We start from the raw sequence: 17,943 nt of genomic DNA, 5'->3' as shown, positions 1-17,943 counted from the left end.
AATAGATTCAACAACATTACAGCTAAAGATATGTCAATTCTAGGATCTAATTTAGCAAAATGCTCCAACCTCTCATATTTCTATCTATATCTATAGTAAAAAATTTACTCTTGTTACATAATATGTCATACCATACTTACTTTTTCAATTGCTTTCGGTATTCGATAACAAATTTTAATACCATGAGAAATTTTATCAAATCCAAATATATCTTAATTCATACTCTTAGAAAACGGATTTAAGGAATAATTATATATTTTGGCATATAAATAATCATTCTTTCTGTCTGCTTTCTTTAAGAAAATATATAAAAATTCAATACTTTATTAGTTTAAGTTGTAATCAATCATTATTTTATTTTTTATCAGAAACTAGGTAAGTATTGGTTCAGATGTTATGAAATATTTAGGTCATGAGATTGCTAAATATCCTAAATTAAAAGAATTGTATTTAGACTTAAGGTAAAAATAAATTTTTGAGTGTTTTTTTTTTGTAATCAACAATTTTTGTTTAAAAAAATGATATAACTTATAATATTTTGATATGTCTCTCTTTTTTTGTGTAATCGAATCATAAAATACTAAAAATTATAATATAAATAAAAATAAAGCTAAAATAATTTTGAAGAAAATCAATAATAAAATCATGATTCAGGAGATCAATTAAATAATAGTCTCAAAAATTTGACAATTCTACTTAAGTAAAATTTTAAATATTTATTTAATTTTCATTTTTTTTAAATAAAATCTGATTATTTATTTTTTTAATTTAAAAGCTAAAACAATATTATGAAAAATATAGCATAAAGTCTAGATTTTAGTTTTAAATAATTTACTGATCTTTTATCTCTAAAAATTGAATTAAAGTAAACAAACAAACAAACTTTTTCTATATCTTTATAAAATACTTTTCAATATTTTTAAGCACTTTCTAAACTTTTTCATACCAATTTTTAAATAAATGCTATTATTTTTGCTCATTTTAATCATGAAGAGCATTTAGATTGTAAATTGTATTTAAGTGTTTTATTTATAAGCTATATAAATAATTATTATGCTAAATTGGCTTTTATAATATATTATTGTCATTTATTATTTATTTTTTGATTTGTTTTTATTTTTTTATAAATAAAATTTATAAATTCTTAAAATAAGATCAAATTAAATTGAAGATGAGTTTTTCATTTAACTGACTTCATAATTGGCTACCTAAACTAAATTATAGACTCTAATTCTATCTTTAGAGTAAAAATATTATATTAAAAAATCAATTTGATATAATAAATTAATAATTTCTTAAATAAAATTCAATAGAAGAAATAATATTAAGGCAAGTCTATCTTAAAATTTAGGTAACGGTCTAGCAAATCTAAAATGCCTTTCTACTTTGGATATCAATTTAAGGTAATAAAATTATATTTTTGAGCTTTCATATTTCAAATGAGGAAGAATTTATTAAAAAATTTTTATTATGGATACAAATGTTTACTTTTATTTTTTAAATTAAAGTGAAAATGGTCTTGGAGGAAATGATATTTTTGGATAACTTTAGCTCGCTAAATTAACAAATCTAACTAATTTAAAATTAAATTTGATGTAAAAAAAATTTTTAATCATTGTTGTTAAAATGTTAAATAAACTATATTTATCAAAAGGCATAATAATATTGGGGAAAATGGTACTAAGGCTTTAGCAACATAGTTAAAAAATTTAGTCCTTCTTTAAAAATTAGATCTTTTTTTATGGTATAAAAACAGGCTTTTTATTTAAAACAATTATAAATTAAATTTTTTTGACATAAAAGAAGCTAATAATATTAAAATAATTTATATTATATTTTAATTAAAAATAAATTAACTTTCAATTAAAATTTTTTACTTTTCAATAAATCAATTTGAAGCAAAAATTCAATATTTTTTAATAATATTTTAGTGATAATAATATCTAAGACTCTGCATTTGAATTAGCTCAGAGCCTAACAAATTGCTCAAATCTTTCAAACTTAACACTTTGGTTAGGGTATACTATTAGCTTTTATAATCTATAAATTTTTAATTTCAAAAAAAAAATTATTTTATTTCTCTTTGATTTTCAATCTAAAAATTTTTATTATTAAACATAAAGCGATAACGATGTTGGTAATTAATGTGTTGTTAACATATGTCTTGCTTTAGCTAAGTGCAAAAATCTTGTAATTTTATATCTTATTTTAAAGTAAAATTTAGAATTTTTAAATAAAAATTATGATAGATTTTAAAATAAATATATTTATTTCATTTTTCATTGGGGTGTTTAAAATTTTTCAATTTCAATTCTTATTTTTAATTATTATATTTATTTATTTATTTCTCATCTTTTAACTTTTTACTAAAAAAAAATAATAAAAAATATTTTTAAGTTTTAATAAATATAGAGAAGAACATGAATAAACTTTACTAGCTTTATGCTCTAATTTAAAAAATTGTCCATAGCTTAAATTTCTTATGCTTTAATATTATGATAGATATAATTATGATAGTTTGCATTCTGGTGTATAAGTTAATTTTAGTTTGGTAAACAGTCTGCTAAAAATAAAAAAATTAGTAAAATATGATTTTTATATTAAATGATTTAGTTTGAAAAAGATGTTCAAATTTTTATAAAAAAATGATAACTAACTTAAAATATGTGGAAAATATAGTAATAAATTTCTATTTCAAGTATGAATTTATGTAAAGTAAATATTTACTTTTAAATTAGTTGAATAAAAAATGCATTTAACTTTACAAAATATAATTTAAGTACAAAAATTTAACTTAGTTTTTTATATTTATCATATGAAAAACATTTAATAATTTAAAAATTAATTCTTCTTCTTTTGGTCAATCTATTCTTCAAAAAAATATTTAACTTAAATATTTAAAATACTCTATTTATTTTCTTTCACAATTTTTAATTTTTTAATATTTTAACAATATTATTAGCATTTAATTTTGGTACCAACAATTTAACAAAAATTACAAAAAATTCAGTTTAAAATATTTTAAGGTTTATTTTAAAATCAAATTTTAAGTAAATTTTAATTAATGACATATTAGAATAGTTTTAGTATGAGCTTAAATTTTTAAATATAAATTTACACTGCTTACTGAGAATTGTAAAATGAAATATTTTTTATGAATATTAATTAGCTAATTAAGGTCTATGTAATTTAAATAAATTTAAATTATTTATTTTACGTGATAAATAACCTTTGATAAAAGTTGTGAACAAAAATTTAGGAACAAAATAAATTAATTTCACAAACACTTCAATTACTAATATTATTATTAAATAAAATAATAAAGTATTTTTTAAGAAAGGTTGAAATAAGATATTTAACAAATATAGTCTTCATTACTAACAATCAAGTAGTATAACAAGGTAAAATGGATATAGAATAAGAAAGAGAGAAGAAGTAGAAGTACTTATGCAAAGAAATCTTAGATAAGAACTATGATTAAAATGAATTTGAGAATTTTTGCAGAGAATCTATGATGAGTGCTAATTTTGGTGGAGAAAGTAAAAATATTTTAATTAAAAATAAGCATCTTTCTAAAATCATTTTTAAACAGTTCATATAGATATAGATAAGTTAGATTTTTTAGAGTTGAAGTTGGTAAATAAATTTTCTTTTTTTATTTTTAGCAGTGACTAAAATTTAACATTTTTTAATATTTAGATAGTAAAAAACTTTCAAAGGTAGGCAAAAACATTGGATGAATAAAGAGAATAAAATGAATTATCTTAACAGGTAGCATATGATGAGAATTACAATATTTACTAGTAGCAAAATGAAGGCTAGTATGAGCAATTTTAGGAAGTAGATCATATTGAAGAATAGTTGCATGATAATTAAGCAGATCATAATGAAGATTTTTAGTAAGATAATCAAGAAGATCAATAAAATGAAATTTAATATGAATAACAATAAGTCTAAGAAGAAATCACATAGAACTAAAGCGAGGAAATATAAAATAACTAACATAATGAAGAGCATCTTGCTAATTCTCATATAAATGGATAAGAAGAAGAGCATGAAGAGGATCTCTTTGAAAAATTTGATGTAATTCAATGCTAAAAGTAGTTAGTGAGCCCAGGCAATGAAAATAGTATTAGAGACAGATCTTCTACGGATATAGCATTTGAAAAATTTCAGTAAAACCTAGTATCTACTCCAAATAATGATTTCCAATCCAACATTTGGCAAATGCCAGATTTTTCTGACAATAAAGTTCAAGCTCAAAATATATAAAGCAATTAGGTTTCTAGTTAAGTATAAGATCCCTTTTAATATGTTGGCTTTGATTCATTTGACAAGTAGAATCCTTAAAAAGAAAGCAATTAAGATCAAGCTGATTAGATAAAAAAAAATTCGATCTCAAGTAAAGAAAATCAATAGCAAGTTTAGTAAGTGACAAGTAAAATAAAAGAAGATTCCAGTGTTTAGAATGACCAAAATGCAGCTGTTACAAGAAACAGAAGCTCTGCATCAAATACAATAGATAATGGGACAGCAAATAATCAAGCTGATGTTAGAGAGAAAAAAAGCAGTAGTAATGCTTCAGTTGATAGCTCTTAGTTGCAAGAAATAGAATTTTAAAAATAAATGGAGGAGTTTAAAGCAAATGATTTTAAGACTTTGAAATAACTTAACGTGTACAGTGCAGGATAATAGCCAGAAGTTATTGAAAGCAATAATATTATTAAAATTCAATGCAAAAGATTGGGCTAAAGCTTAATTTCAACAAAGAAACAAGTTAATGTTTATATATCAAATATTAAATAAGTATAGTCTGGTCTCTTTGGATCAGTTACCACCTATTATGTAATACAAACTAAACCTTTTGGATGGGAAGTTAACAGAAAATTAGAAGATTTCTAATGGCTCTAAGCTATTTTGACAAAAATGTATCCTGGAATTGTTATCCCTAAATTGATTTAAGCCAAGAAAATAAAAACAGAAAAGCAAGAAAAGAACAGAAAAACATACTTAGAGCATTTTCTAAACTTATTGGTTTAAAATAAAGATTTAAAGAACAGCAAGTTCATTTTAGATTTCCTTTCTATAACTGATGACAAAATATACAAAGAAAAAATTAAAGAATCAGATAAATTTCCTAAACCAAAGAACATTGCTTATATTCTAAATCATGATGGCTTCGTAAAAAGATTAATTTATAATTCAAAACACATAGAAAAAAAGAATTTAACTTTGTAATATTTTAATTAATTTAGGTCAGATTAGATTACAGTAAATTAGAAAGCAAATTAGTTGACGAAGCTCTAAACACTTACTTAGATGTAAATGATGGTTACTATAAAAGACTGAAAAAGCTCTCAAAAGACTTGATGAGTTAATTATAAGTTGTGTCAAATACTCTCTTCGATATAGGTTCAACCTTTACCAACATTTACCAAAACACTATTCATTTCAAGCAGCAAGTATAAAACCACAACAATATATAAGTAAAATAATTCATAAATAATCTCACACTTTATAAAAATGACTTTTAATAATACAAAATTTAGTTTGATTAAATTCTTGATACGTATAAAATTATGAATAACATAAATATGATGCAGGCAAATAGCATAAAAGATCAAATTAGAAGCATAGAGAACCACTACTACCATTTTTTCAAATTCTAAAAAGAAAATAACTTTTCAATTAAAACACTTTCAAAGTTAAAAACTCAGATGTAAGACGAATATTCAAAAAAGATAAGTAATACACGAAATATTTTTAATTTAATGCTTAAGCAAACAAATATCAATAAATGTTTATTTTATGAGTTTTATAAAAATAAATAAATAAATAAGAATTTAAAATAAAAATCTAATTTGATATTTAAAAATATTATTTTAGGTAACAAAAGTATGCTCAATAGTTTAAAAAAAACATTTTCCTCTAATGGTAATGAATCAATAGATGCCCCTTCTAAAGTAAAAATTAAATTATATATATATTTGAAATAAAAAATCATCAAATTATGATTAAAGGAGCCAGAAGTTTTGAAAGATTAGATTGCATTTTACACCTACTAATTGGATAAGTAAATAACAAGCTAGTTTTATGATAAATCTAGGTCTTACGCTAATGAATTTGGAATGTACGCTAATCTTTCCTAATGCTTTTAATCAGAGGTAGATTAGATGTTTTATTTTTAATTTTATAATTTTTTCTTTCTACACTAACAATTTTTTTGTTTATTTTTTTAATTATTTACTTTCATTTCTTTCTAAATAATTTTCGAAAATTTTCTAATTTTTTAATTTTAACGGTTTGTTTTTTATCAAGTTTTTTATGATTAAATTAAATTTATTAAAAAAGATGAAGCTGTTTTGGCAAGATGTTTTAAAATCTTTAGAGCTGGTGAAGCAGTCTTGTTAAGGGAAGAAGATGGGTCCTTTAAAAATAGATATGATGAAAAAAATAAATTGATAATTTAAATTAATTTATTCGATTAAGCTAGTATGTATTGTTCATATTTTTATAGGTTTTTGTAAACCAATAAATAAATGATTGATTATTAATTGTTATTTATGATACACTTTCAAATTTATTTTTATAATTTGAATATATTTTCAGATAAAATTATTTTGCTTTTCCTGTGTTGAAATTTTAAAAACTAATCCTGAAACCGATGTGAAGCAACCTGATAAGGTCATCTATAAAAAACTAAGGAATTCGCAAACTTTTTTTACCTAATCTGCTTTTATCATTCTTTTCTATTTTTAATTGATTTTTTATTAAAAGATTTATTTATCTTTATTTTTAATCTTTATTCATAATTTAATTTTTTTCTAAAAAATTAAGATAATAAAAATATTAGCTAAAATCCATCAAGAATGTTTAATATTTGTTTAATATTTATCAATAAAATTTTATTGAGTTATGATTTATTTGTTAATAAAAACAAATTGATGATAAAAGCATGATTTAAACATAGTCATTTTTCATTAAATTATTATACATAAATATTTACTTTATAAAAATCAAATTTAGAATCTTTTTTAGCAAGCTATAAAAAAACATTTTCTAAATTAATCAAAAACAAATTTTAATAGAATATTAATAATTTAATTTATTTGAAAGTTTTTTATCACATTCAAAGATATATTAAATTATTTATATAAAAAAACAAATCTATCTACACATTTCAAATAAATTAAATTAAGAAAATAATATATTAAACTACTGAAAAACTTTCTTAATTTTTTGATAAAGAAATTACAAATATTTTTTTTTAATTTATAAATAGATAAATAAGGAACATAAATTAATAAATATCTCAGATATTTCCAATTTATGCTGGCTTTGATATTTCACAATTAAGATCATAACATGAAATTAAGTTAAATTTGAAAAAAATATTAATAGAATTTATCTAAAATATACTATCTAAAATAAATATATTATTTAGAATCTTAACGCTTTTTTATTTATTTTTAGTAAAACTGAATTTAATTTCATTAAAACAATAATTAGTCATTTTAAAAATTATAAATCCTTTATCTCTGAATTTATTAAGGAGTAAAATATTTAAAATTAGATAATCTAATTAATACACAACTGTTTTTTATAAAAAATTGAATTCATTAAAAAGAAATTAAAAATTTTTTAGAAATGTTTAAAAAAAATGGAAATATTTGATCAATTATTATAGTAAAAAGTAATTTAATATTACAAAGAAGTATTTTTAATTATCTGTTTTTAAAAGTATTATATGAAGGCATTTTAAACCATATTTTTTTATGCTTCTTAAAAGCCAAAAACAAATAAGTTTTTATTTAAACAAAATTAAAAACATGATAAATAAATCAAATTTTCGCGATTAAAATGGTGATGAGGTTGGTTGAGACATTTTCTACAATAATTTTTTTGGTATGTTTTTGATAGGATAAAATAGTAGTTATTTTCTTTAAGAATTGCTATTAAAAGTCTTAAATGAACAAGAGATATATAATATCATTTTTAAACCATATTTATTTACTCATTCATTGAAATATCAAAAAAGTATGATAAATAAAGCAGAAACTGTTTTCAATTAAAAATTATGAAGAAAATTGAGAAAACATTTAAATTAATTTTGATTATTTTATGTTTATCTTAATAAAAGCTGGTTTGATTTTTTGTGTGAATATTATGATTTTATCTTTAGGATTTTATAATTTAAAAATGGCATGAATTCTATCTGTATTTTTTAATGTTATGTTATTGTTTTAATTTTTAATTTGTTTGTTTTTTAGTTTAGTTTATTCTTTTATTAATAGTTTATATTTTCTTAATTAACTAATTTCTTTTATATTTTCTTTTTTTCCTTTATTATTTAAAAATTTTATTTATTCTTTTATTATCTTTCTTTTTATTTTTTTGTGATAAGGTGCTGTCTGTCTGTTCTTTCTTAAATCATTTTTCGTTTATGGAGATTGAGATTATATCGAGATTTTAGCATGTCTGAAAATTTCCTAGGTTTAAAAAATACTTTTTATATATTTGATTCTAAAAGAGAATTTTTCTATCTTCTTTGAGTATAGATTTAAGGGTTTTTTTATTTTGTTTTGATAGTTCCACAGATTAAAATCTGATTATACAATTTATATCATACAAATATTTAGTCTTCTCCATGTATCATTAAAAACTTATTGAATCGTAAATAGTTTAATCTATATGATTAATTTAACTCTCGCTTTGACCAAGATGGAGTTTATTCATCTTTGGTCAAAATAGATTAACTATATCAAGGTTTTAAAAACTTTTGTAAATTTTGGAGAAAATAAACATTTAGATATAACTTGTTTCTTAATTATTAATTATTTTTTCCTCTGTTTTTCAAATTTATTTTTGTTATTAATTATATATTTTTTTTTATTAGTCTTTAGACTTTAATTTTTGATTTGATTTATTTTTCAAAGTCATAACTTTATATTTAATTATGATTCCCCCCAAAAAAATATTAGAAATAATTAATATTTTTTCAAAAGAAATATTTCATTTATTTATTAAATTAAGCACAAATAGATCTAATATAATATTAATATTTACATTTACTTTTTAATATACAAATAAAATTTTATGTAAAATTCTTTATTGAACTCTATAAAATAAAGAGATATATTTTAATAAAAGTTAAAATATATGCAATGCTTTAATCAGAAACCATCTTGTTTTAAAAAATTTATTATAAAAATCATTTATTATTAAATTCTTCCAGATAAATATGAATTTTTTGAATTAAGCACATTAATAAAATAAATAAAAATAATGAATGCAAAAATTATTATTATTAAAATCAACTTATATATTAACATAAAAAATATAAATCTATTCTTAAAAAAATTGAATTGATTATTAATTTAGTTTTTATTTCTAATTATTTTTGAAAAGAATAATTACTTTTTGACAAATATTTTACAAATTTACTTAAAATAAATATATTTATTTAATAAAAGTTACAATGTTTAAATTAAAATCTATATAAAATTACAACAGAATTTAATTTCCTTTAAATATCACTTTTAAACAAGATTTAAATTAAAATAATACTTTTTTAAGTGAGTGGTCAAACATATTATTTGTAATTATTTTTATCTACCACAAATCACTAATTAGCTGATTAAATATGCTTTTTTGAATTTTTACATCTCAGCATAGTATTAGTGAATAAGTTTTTATTTTAGTTTTTAAAAAAATATTTATTGATTTTCAGCATATCTATTATATTAAAATGTAAAAAGATGATAAAGAAATAATAATTATGAATATGAAAGGTTTTTTGAAAATTATTCAAATTAATTTTTTTTGAATTTATTTTATTTTAATTTCATATTTTAAAAAAAAAATTATTTATTTATTAATTTATGAAGAGACTTTAATGAAGCGCATTTTAGAGACAAATAGATAGACAGATAGATATTTTAACAAGAAATTTTCTTAATAATAATAAAATACTAAATAAAAAATAACAATTATTTCAGTGGTAGATATCGACAGGTGGCCTAATAAATTAATTAAATTAAAATAAGATAAATAAAGTAAATTTGATTAAATAAATAGATTATTTACCAAAATTAAGTTACATTAGGGACTTTACCACCAAACTTTTATTCTAACATTTCAGCAGGAATCTTTTCAAGTATTTTAGGATATTTATCTTTTTTAAGCATTGTAATTTTTTCGGCACTTTCATGATCCATCATAGCACTGACAACACTCCAAGAAGCATTTAAACCAAAACTAGGATTGAGAATGAAAACCTTATCCATACATGCACAATAATTAATAGACATAGCACCTATAATCATTTTCAAAGCATTAATGGGGAGATCGAAAAGACCCATACCACCAGTATCAATAATGAAAACCCAATTTTCAATATGGTAATTGACGAACATATACTTTTTAATCATGTCTTATAAAACGCAGAGAGCTCTCATAACATTCTTTTCACCTTGCTGTTTTTATTGATAAAAGATTAATTTAAGATTAAGGAAAATGCTAACTAAATAAATGCTTTTGCTAAAATTATTAAAAATTTATTTATTTGAAATAAATTTTTTGATTGCATTAAGTATTAAGTGAGTTATTTATTTAAATCTAAAAAATTTTTTTATTTAGTTTTATCTTCTATTTTTTAATTTATTCTATTTGCATTCGTTTATTTATTAACTACTCACTTTTAATTAAAACCCTGAAATTAATTCTTTGATTGATTTATACTTTTAAAGTAAAATATAATTATTTCTATTTCATTAGAGAAACTTTAAAGCATTTCAAAGGGCTTGCTGCATGCTAACTAACTTATGCAAAAACTTTTTAGCTTGCTAAATTAATTATTTTAATATCGCTTTTACCTTTTTAACATTAATTTTAGTACAGTCAAGAACAACAACAGGACGGTATTATTTATCTCTACCAAGGAGATAAACGAAGCCACTTTCTAATAACTTCTTAGATTCTTCGTCAATTGTGTGCATATCAACATCGTTTCTCCAGGCAATGTGTTCTTTTGTTTGCTATTTTATTTATAAAACAGATTTTAATATTTTTACAACTGCGAGCTTTATATAATTTGTTATTTATTTATATTAAACACCATTTAATATTTTCCTTATTTTCTTTTAAAATATTCTTGATGCGTTTTTCAAAAATATTGAAAAAAGGCTAATTACCTTAATGCATTTTTACATATCGAATCTGGCACTGTAGCACATCTTTAAGTTATCAACATCAGTCCAACTGTTTAAAAAAATATTATAATTAAATGAATAATTTTTAAAAATTTGGATTTGGTCATCAAATAATTAAAACAATCATCTCAAAATATTTTTAAAGATTCATCCTTGTAATCAAATCAAACTAAACAAATTTTACTCGCTTGGAAGTTTGATTTCTTAGTCTTTTTCTAATACCTACTTGAATTGAGCAATACCTTACTACTCAAAAGCAGAGAATTGAGTATTATGATAAATTTTTCTACCTGCCTTCTTTCCTTCACCATGGAGAATATATTTATCTATTTAAAGGAGAGATATGAATAGTGAGTTTAAAAATGCAATAAATCTTCTTATTTGTTAATTAGTAGATGAAAATAGAATTATTTATATACCTTCGTGCTTGATGTTGACATAATCTGCAGGAGGTCTTAAATAAGAAGGGTCGAATCCAACAGCTGGATCAATATTTTTAACTTCTTCCATTTCTTTCTGATATGTTTTTGATGAATGAAAGCTTATTTGATGCTTCTCTTTCTTTTTTTTGGATAAATTAAAGAAAAATTAAATTTTTTTCAATCAAAATTAAATATATATTATTTAATTGTTTGCAAATATAAAGTAGCGCCGAGTAAGATACACTATTAAAAATTAGTAACTTCATAGGAAGTCTTGGAATAGAACCAGTCAGCAATCAAAGTTAATTAATTGAAATAAATTGTTTTGAAATTTCAATATTTCTCATTCTATTTCATGAAATTCGATTCGTGTCACAATAATTTACTCATACTTTTTTTCTCAATTACCTGCTTGAGTTATCAAAAATTTTTAACAAATAATCAAACAGAGATTGATGCGCTATCTCCTTAATGCAATAAAATAAAATTAAAAATAAATAAATAAATAAAACAAACAAACAAAATTAACTTAAATTTCTTGATTCAGGTAAAAAATATAAGTGCTATTTTAATTTTTTCTCTTTTATTTCACTAAATTATACAAACATATAAAACGGTTAAACTTTTTATTACATAAAAATAATAATTTACAACCCTTCTATCAAATCTTAGAATTTAAATTTTTCTTCAAAATAAATCATAAAATATTCTAATTTAATATTTACAAATTCAATAATTCTAAAATTAAAATGTGAAGGAAGATAAACAAACAATCACAATAGATTTATTCTAAAATAGATTAATTGGTTTATAAATAGTAATATCTAAAATTATTACATCTTAGTTATTAAAAATTTAATATTTTCTAAGTTATTTTAAATATGGATTTAGTCAGCAAGTGTTAGTAATATTTACCTAATAAAATAGAAATTTATATATTTAATTTGTTTTTTTTGAGAATCAAAAATAAAAAAAGATTTTTCTTTTTTAAATTTTATTTTTCACTTACAAATATTTTTAATAACTTAAAAATGTATTTATTTTCATTTATCAATTTTAAATTTTAGATGAGATGTTAAAATATTACTTCCTTTTTTTATCTATTTCTTTTTTTAAATAAAAAGGATATCTTATTTTTATTAAAACTAAGACAATAAATATATAAATAAAATTCAACTCTTTCAATGAAAAAATTTTAAATATTTTTATAAACAAAGTTTTATCAAAATTCTAATAATTTTTTGAAATTAAAAAAAATTATTTTTAAAAATGAAATTGTTAGAAAATTATCAAAACAATAAATTTCATATAAAATGAAATATAAAACCTTGATTTTAAATTTGTGATTATTTTATTTATTTTTATAAAATGTTAATCTAATTTAAAAATTTTTATTATTAAAAATGAAAAAATAATATTTTATGTAATAATTAATTTTTTCAAAAAACAAATTTTTATTTATTAATTAATTTTTGTATTTAAATTTGCTAGTAATAAATATAATTCCTAATTAATAATTAAATAATTTTATTTTTAAAAATGAAAGCAGCAATTAAATTTTAGCAAAAATTGCAAATAAAATTCTCAATTTTATTTAGTATAATAATGTTTAGAAAAAATAAATGAAAATCTAATAAGAAAATTAATTAATCCTCATTTTAAAAGTTAATATTAAAATTTATTTTTATCTAAACCATCATCTAATTCTGAATCATAAACTTCACCAACATTTTGTTTAATTTGATTTTCTGTAATTTATGGACATGTAAAAGAAAAAATCAATAAAACTGATTTAATATGTCATAAAACATATTTAAAATATTTTAAATAGAACATGATGCATTTAACAAATTGATGTTTACTCTATTTATTGCCTAAGTTAAATTTACTAATGGGCTTAAGCATATACACTTGATTATTCCTATATTATTAAAAGAGTTTTTGTGGGAAATTGATAAAGAAAATTCTCAAATATTTATTAAAAACTTGGTTTGCAGTTTAGTATCTTATAATACTTAGTAGTTGATAATAAATGTATAAGCTATTCTTATTAATACAGATAGTTTTATAATATTAGAGCAGTTGTTATTAAAAATAATATTAGAAAGAAAGAAAGAAAGGGAATTATTTTAATAAGGTCAATTCATAATTTCTATTTGATGAACTATGTAATAGTACAGTTTTCAAATAATAATAAAATAAAATATGTATTAATTTCATGAAATTTAGAAAATTATTATTTCTTTTTTGTATTTTTTAAAATATTACTTTGAATGTTTTATCAAGTTTTATATTAATTTCTTTTTCTTTTTATTTTTTATTGATTTTAGTTCGTTAATTTTTTTATTAAGTAATAATTTAGATAAATGTTTTTAGCTTCTAGTTGGAAAAGAGAGATGAACAATTTGAGTTTTTAGTAATAAATAAATGTGATATATTTTGATAGAATCCATTATTTTGTTAAACTGTAAAATGGTTTATGTAGGTTTTACCTAGGACAAAATGAATAAAAAAAGAGAGATTTTAAAATTAGATTAATACTATTTTTCTTAAATTATTGATAAGATCTATTGTAAAAATTTATCTCCAAGGAATACAAAATTTTAAAGGTAAAGAGAATTATCATTAGTTAATAACATTTTATTAGTAGCTAAAAGAAAAAATCTAACTTATTTTAGCTTTAAAAACATCAAATATTCTACTACAGAAATTAGGCAGAATTAACAGTAATAATATTTGCCTGTAAATAACTTTGCGTATATGATGTTTAATATTATCTTGAAACTTTTTAAAAACTATTGTATGGTGCAAAGATTCTGTAAGGTAGAGAAGCAAGGATTAAAAACTTTTAAAAGCTAATAAATATGATTTTTATTTTATTTAACTGACTTTAAAATATTATTGTTTTTTTATTGTTCTCATTTTGTATTATTTACTATTTGAGAAGCGCTTTGTATTTCTTTTAATCGTTAAATATTTAATTATAAGATAATCATCAAAACTACAAGTTATTGAATTATTATTTCTTATTAAATTTACTAATAATATTTATTGATGGCTAACTTTTTTATCTCTTGATTAAATAAACTTTGTTTTTATAAAAAGAAATTCTATTTTATTTAAAAATAGTTCTAAGAAACATTTTTTTTAGCCTTAGAAAATTAAATTTATTTTTTATTTTTTTATTAAAATATTTATTTAGATTAAAATAAATGATAATCTTTTAAAAAATAAAATTAATTAATTAAATTAAAAAAATTAAATATTAAAAAATAATTTTTTTTTTTTGAATTAATTAACCAATTTTAAATAATTATTTTTAAAATAGGTTTTTTTGGAGCAGAATAAAAATAAAGAAAATCATTAAAAAGTTTAAAAAATGAATGGAGAAAGCTTTAAGAAATACATATCTAAGCTAAGAATGAATGGAATGGCAGACTGCTTTTGTTTAAATAAATGATAAAAAGTAAATGAAAAAGTAAAAAAAAGCAATAGGTTAAAACGAGATTAAAGGATAACAAAGAAGGGAAAAAGGCAAATTTAACAGGGTAAAAGATACAACTAAATTTTTACTTGAGAAAAGAGCTGCTTGAAATAATTAAGAATTTATTAAGAAAAAAACTAAGAAAAAAGACAATAATCACATATTTTAACACCAATTCAAAATGCCTAACAAATTGTGGAGAACTCACCCCAGAAACTACGGTAAAGACTCTAAGGAATGCAGAGTTTGTGGTGCCAGATAAGGTCTTATCACCAAGTATGAAATGATGACTTGCAGAAGATGCTTCAGAGAATAAGCTCCTCACATTGGTTTCGTCAAGGTAACATATAGCAATAGCAATTTAATCAATCATATTTAATTTTAATCGATCAATAAATTATCATTCAATGAGTGTCAATTACCAAAACGTTTTACTAAATTAATTACCATCAAGTATTAATAGATAAAGTTAATAATAGAATTTAAGTAGTGCCATAGTTTGTCTAATTATTAGAATTATCGGCCTTATTAAAGCTGTAAACATTTTAAAATCGTCCAACAAATAAATAAAAAACAATTGATTAATGAATCGATCAGCCAAAAAGTTAATTCCAAATAAATTAACTTTAAGAAAATCTACTTTAATTAAGCTAAATTGTTAGCTTGATTGAGTATAAATAAACAATTATGAAAGGATTAAAAAACCGAATGACAATCCATAGATTAAATCAAGGTTTGAGTTAAAGAAAGAGCCTTTACTAGCTTCTTAAACTGAAGTACTTAGCTTTTAGAATGAGTGTAGTACTGACTTAAGTAAAAAAGAAATGAAATAAAGTTTCATGCATGCATGTATTCTTTTAAAGAAAAATAATAATTTGATTTATTTATTACAGAAAAAATCAAGGAACAGAGTTAAGCAAGCAAAAAAGGACTAAGTAGAGGATAAAAATAATAAGATAAAATAGCAAATTATATAGAATCAATAATAATAACTAAAAGGAAGTAGAATGCACAAAATAAATCATTAGAATTAGCTATTTATTTGAAAGAAGTAGAATAAAAAAATAAGTAAATCCATACCGCATATATTATTCTCTGCATAGAGTAATTAACTTATGTATGGACAAATAAATTACCATTTCAATAATCCCTATAATATTTTTATATAATTTAGGATTCGCTAAATGGAAACAAAAAAATAATAATAATAACCAATCAATTAATATCAAAAGCATTCAAATTTTTAGTTAATTCAATTCAATGATTAATTCCTCCATTTACTTCTAATTAATTGATTATCCTAAATCCTAACTTAATCTGTTCAAAAGCATTAATTAAAATGAGTTTGTTGGACTTTTAAAAAGTGATGAATGATATGATGTTTATTTTTTGGCATGAAAAATAAAATAATTAGTTTACAATTTGGTGAGAAAGCACTCATTAATTCATTTAGAATGATAATTTTGATTTTATTTTTGAATATTAGTTTATTTTTAATTTAATGATAATTATTATAACAAACAGTACAGATGAAGAACCTTATGTAAACGGAGATTAGCAAAAATTTAAAATATACTCAAAATATATCTATTGTATGTGAATAATAGAAATATAGATTTAAATTTAACTAATTGCTTCTTTATGTAAGCTAACTTGCATAATATATTATTACATATAGATAACTTTTTATTTAAATCTGTTCTAACTTAATTCATCAAAATCATTTCAAAAAAACAGCCTTTCTCTTTGTTTTATTCACCACTCTTTTCAATCTTAATCTTGGAGTATATATAAATTAATTTATGTTTCTTAAATTAATTAATTAATTAATTTTCGACCAAAACAAAACACAAATATTTTTATCACTCCTAAATATTAAAATGCAACAAAATTCAGCTAAACTAAATAAAACAAAGCAAAATATTATTCATTAATATTTCTAACAATTTTAGACAATTTGCACTAGAAAGTAAAAATAAAGAAATAAATAAATAAATAAAAACTTTCTATCTATTTTTCTATCTATCTATAAAGGTATCCTTAAACAACTTAACAAAATATTTTATTTTTCATTAATAAAACCAAATTATTTTGCCAATTATTACAAAAAATAAATATTAAAATATTTTATTTTATATAATTTAATTAAAAATAAATTTAATAATCTCAATGCACTATTATATTAATATTAATATAATAAAAATTTAATCTGATTATGAATTGAAAGCTATTTAAAAACTCGTATTTATTTTTCATTTATAAATCCTGAAAATTTAAATAATAATTTTAATTAAAACCATTTTAAACACAAAATAAAATTATATTTTTAGTTCTTTAATACATATTATTACATAAGAAACTTATAAATAATCATTCATAATGTTTCTATAAATTTTTATTCATAAGATTTTAATAAAAGCTAACTTATAATAATTTAAATGACATTTAACCATCATTAATTAATTTTTAACAAATATAAAAAAAAAAAAATATTTCTTAATTAAAAAATAAAAAATTAAATGCTTGTTAGATTTATTTATTTTTAAGCAATTTAATAATTTTGCTAAAAAATGTTTGTTTAATGAACAAATTAATAAAATTTTCTGTTTATTATTTAAATGAAAAATCTGATTATTTGGGGTTTTGATTTTATGATATAATAAGATAAATGAATATAAAATTCTAATTCTATTTGAAAGCATATTTTTTATGTAAATTATTTTATAGCCAAATAAAGAATTTATTATTAAGAGAATGAATGATTTAGTTGGTTGGGTATCATCATTAATAATAATAGCTGAACATATTTAGTTGAAATGTTTTATAT

General features: G+C 19.9%; 4 protein-coding genes across 4 annotated transcripts; 3 read left to right on the top strand and 1 right to left on the bottom strand. All coding sequences in view use genetic code 6, as the record gives it.

Moving 5' to 3' along the window:
- Positions 1–30: 30 nt before the first annotated feature.
- On the top strand, positions 31–2,618 carry TTHERM_000037129 (transmembrane protein, putative; the record flags this gene model as incomplete). Its single annotated transcript, XM_012797147.1, has 11 exons — positions 31–95; positions 369–461; positions 611–700; positions 776–865; positions 1,155–1,244; positions 1,314–1,403; positions 1,509–1,595; positions 1,655–1,699; positions 1,932–2,018; positions 2,124–2,137; positions 2,413–2,618. 11 exons carry the CDS (start codon positions 31–33, stop codon positions 2,616–2,618), a joined length of 957 nt encoding a protein of 318 aa, XP_012652601.1.
- A 788-nt stretch (positions 2,619–3,406) lies between these two features.
- TTHERM_00037120 (PX domain protein) lies at positions 3,407–6,462 on the top strand (the record flags this gene model as incomplete). Its single annotated transcript, XM_972020.2, has 8 exons — positions 3,407–3,539; positions 3,593–3,636; positions 3,700–5,181; positions 5,256–5,486; positions 5,550–5,745; positions 5,887–5,963; positions 6,021–6,164; positions 6,352–6,462. 8 exons carry the CDS (start codon positions 3,407–3,409, stop codon positions 6,460–6,462), a joined length of 2,418 nt encoding a protein of 805 aa, XP_977113.2.
- A 3,532-nt stretch (positions 6,463–9,994) lies between these two features.
- Positions 9,995–11,720, bottom strand: TTHERM_00037110 (CRAL TRIO domain protein; the record flags this gene model as incomplete). The annotated part of the gene is made up of 6 exons (XM_972019.3): positions 9,995–10,019; positions 10,087–10,475; positions 10,875–11,036; positions 11,193–11,259; positions 11,395–11,536; positions 11,630–11,720. 6 exons carry the CDS (start codon positions 11,718–11,720, stop codon positions 9,995–9,997), a joined length of 876 nt encoding a protein of 291 aa, XP_977112.2.
- Positions 11,721–15,243: 3,523 nt separating this feature from the next.
- TTHERM_00037090 (40S ribosomal protein S29) lies at positions 15,244–17,170 on the top strand. The gene is made up of 2 exons (XM_972017.2): positions 15,244–15,456; positions 16,641–17,170. The coding sequence occupies exons 1-2, from the start codon at positions 15,298–15,300 to the stop codon at positions 16,647–16,649; spliced, it is 168 nt and encodes a 55-aa protein (XP_977110.2). The 5' UTR covers positions 15,244–15,297; the 3' UTR covers positions 16,650–17,170.
- The last annotated feature ends 773 nt before the right edge of the window (positions 17,171–17,943 follow it).

This window comes from Tetrahymena thermophila (genome assembly GCF_000189635.1).
Source record: "Tetrahymena thermophila SB210 genomic scaffold scf_8254667, whole genome shotgun sequence".
Lineage (NCBI taxonomy): Eukaryota > Ciliophora > Oligohymenophorea > Hymenostomatida > Tetrahymenidae > Tetrahymena > Tetrahymena thermophila.
This window is presented reverse-complemented; position numbering and strand designations above follow the sequence as displayed.